At 46.8% G+C, this 3,031-nt stretch overlaps 1 protein-coding gene across 1 annotated transcript; it reads right to left on the bottom strand.

Annotated features, from left to right (window-relative positions):
• Nucleotides 1–1,187: 1,187 nt before the first annotated feature.
• LOC127199506 (late cornified envelope protein 3B-like) lies at nt 1,188–1,800 on the bottom strand. The gene has a single exon (XM_051157641.1). The coding sequence runs from the start codon at nt 1,738–1,740 to the stop codon at nt 1,447–1,449; it is 294 nt and encodes a 97-aa protein (XP_051013598.1). The 5' UTR covers nt 1,741–1,800; the 3' UTR covers nt 1,188–1,446.
• Nucleotides 1,801–3,031: the final 1,231 nt, after the last annotated feature.

Genomic DNA, 3,031 nt, shown 5'->3' with positions numbered 1-3,031 from the left:
GCTTCACTAGTACCATTTTGAGATCTCACTTTTCATTCTTTGAAGAAGATCTCTAAGATATATTTTTGGTTTCTTAGACTTATTTTAAGGCATGTCCTGGTTCTTGAATCATCACAACGCTTTACCATCATATCAGCCATTTCCAGTTGATGTAAAGTGTCACTTTGAGCTTACAACAGGAGTGACGGTTTAGGCATGAGATGAAGGGGCGTGGTTGGTTGACTGTTTATGTGTGAAATTTGGATAGTGTCTTTCTTCTCCAGCAGGATCCTAATGAATACATAATTTGCATGGATTGGAAGGTAATTTAGGCAAAATGATTTTCCTTGGTTTGAAGCAAACTGAAAAAGCATGGTGGTTGCAGCCTGGATGCTACCAGGTTTTGGCGAATTCTGATAAACTGTGTTAATAATGTTGCCATAGTTGACACGCTAAGACTACACACTTCAACATTGTTAGTTATAGAGTAATTGAGAATTATGTGTCACACAATCAGGATCATTCTTTTTTTTTGTCTTTAACGTTTCTAATTTTTGATTTTTCCAAGTGCTAAGCAAGTATTTGGTCAAAGGTTGGATTTTTTAAAAATATAAAGCCAGAATTTTTTTTATTTTCAAATTTTCTCTCCAATTTTCTTGCAGAAGATACATTTTTACCAAAACTCAGCTCCACTTTCCCTTGGCATCCATAACCTCTTTAGCGTTAACTTTCAATGTGTATCTCAGATATTATTGGAGAAATTATTATTATTACTAACGTTGTTATTAATGTTATTATATATGTTATTATAGGCGTGCTTCAACCTTCCTTTTCTTTCTTACTCATGGGTACCTGCCTGTTAGTTTTTGCTCCTTTTGATTCCTTATTTCCAGTTTCTTTGTGGGGATCAAGGGCCACCTAATCCAATATTAGTCTTTGCCTTCTAACAGAATCTGGGTACCAGTGAAAGCACTCTGAACGCATACAGTGTTCCAATAGTCAGGTCTACCACAGACTTGAATCAAAGCCAGTGGCACCGCCACTTCCTTATGCAAGAGCCCTTCCCCCCATGCTGTTCCGCTCTGGAGGCAGCACGTGTCCCACATGCTAGAGGAGCAGAGTGAGGAGACACGCCCCTCCCATCCCCTCACCCCCGCCCCGCCCCCACACACCGCAGAGCTAGACACGAGAGACACAGTGGTGTTGAGAAAAAAGTTCTTTACTTTCCACAGGGTCAAGTACAGGATAATAACCGCCCAGGCAGTTATCACAAGCTCTCAAGATAAAAGGTACATGCTCTGTGAGCACGGAGAAAACAGGAAGAGCCAAGAGAGACCTGAGCTCTCTTGGGAAACATCGCAGCATTTAAAGGACACAGGGAAACTGGGAAGGAGAACCGAACATTGTGGAAGGTACTTAAACTCCTTTTTGATGGTGTTTCTTTTCCCGACTGCCCTTTCCAGGTCATCAGCAGCCCCCAGAGCTGTGGCCACAGCCCCCGGACTTCTGGCCACTGCCACGGTCACACGAACTGGAGCGGTCACACGAACTGGAGCTCCTGCGCCTGCACCTGTGGGACCTGCGCCTGTGGTGGCTCAGGCAGCAGCCTCCCTCAGGGCTGGGGACACTGCAGCCCCCAGAGCTTGCAGCACAGCAGGAGGAGGCTGCAGGCAGACACTGGGCTGTGCTCTTGGGAGGGCACTTGGGGGAGGGGCACTTGGGAGGAGGCTGGCACTGCTTCTGGCTCTGCTGGCAGGACATCTCTGCAGGAGTCAGCTGGCCTGGATAAGGAAAGAGAATGTCTTGAGGCCAGTGTGTCAGTGGGAATGGTTCTTATAAAGCTGTGCTCTTCACGGTTAGGAGCGCTCATCTTTACAGAGGCAGCAGGTAACTGGTCCCATGGTCTGCAAGGCCTTGCCTTCCGTTTTCCCTGCTGGCAGGAGGGGATGTTGATATTTCTAAGTAGCTCTCTCACCAACTGAACAAATACAGGTCTTTGGAAAATGGCTCTTGGGGAGTTCTCTGGGCTGATGCAGACCTCTCAGAAGTGTGGACATGATGCTGAGAGACAGAACTCTGGTGTGTGACAGGCTCTGGTGCACCCACAGAGGCTCTCGTCTGTCTTTCTCCTCCCTGTCCCTTGTCCCCTGGCAGGTCCTCTTTCTGTGGCCTCCACATTAGACACCTCTGCTTCTTTCTCCCCAGTCAAGCCCACCTTGTCACCCCTACACCTTCCTAGACGAGGCCCTGACCCTAGTGTGGTACTCACGAGATACAGCAAAGGCAGGAGGAGATGGCTGTGCTGAGGAGGCTGTGGATGAATGGTCCAGGGCGGCAGCTCTTTTATCCTTGTCAGGCTTGTGATGCACAGCCCAGGCATGCTGCTGCTTTCACAACCAGGGGAGGTGTCAGCACCCAACACTCCCAGCATCTTCCTCATGTTTCCAAGAGGGGCATTAAGGCATCTGTCATTGCTTCCCTGGTGTGCCAGAGACCTGCCATTTCTTCTTTCATTCCTTCAGCATGTACTTTAACCTGCCTGTCCCTTGCATTTCTCCTGGGCACTGTGAGTGTTAAGAAACAGAGTACATTTCCCGCATTTGACCATTTCAAATTTAACTGTGGAGACAGAGAAGTTAACATATATGTATGGTACTGGGTGGATTTGTGTGTGTGTGTGTGTGTGTGTGTGTGTGTGTGTGTGTGTGTGTGTGTGATTGTCTCTGATGCTTCAGGGTGTATTAGCTAATGGTCAGAGAGAGGGTGGGTTTCCAGGCCCCTGTGTGAGGCAGAACTAAAGTTCAATGGGATATGGATGACAGGCAAAGTTTTAAAGGCCCTGTGCTATTAATACTCCAGTGTAACTCGGTCAAGGAGTTTTGTAAATATTCACCTTCCTGGGGAATGTTTGGAATTGAGTAGAAGAGGATAAAATGATCTTGAAACGTGGAAGATTGAAGACGATCACTGAGTGGCAATGATTTTGAATGGGATGCGTGTACTGTGTGCATCATGATTAATGAAATTATCCCAGTAACCTCTGAACTTTATG

The sequence above is a fragment of the Acomys russatus genome, chromosome 15 (genome assembly GCF_903995435.1).
Source record: "Acomys russatus chromosome 15, mAcoRus1.1, whole genome shotgun sequence".
Taxonomy (NCBI): Eukaryota; Metazoa; Chordata; class Mammalia; order Rodentia; family Muridae; genus Acomys; species Acomys russatus.
The sequence above is the reverse complement of the archived record's forward strand: the minus strand, read 5'-3'. Positions and strand labels throughout refer to the sequence as shown.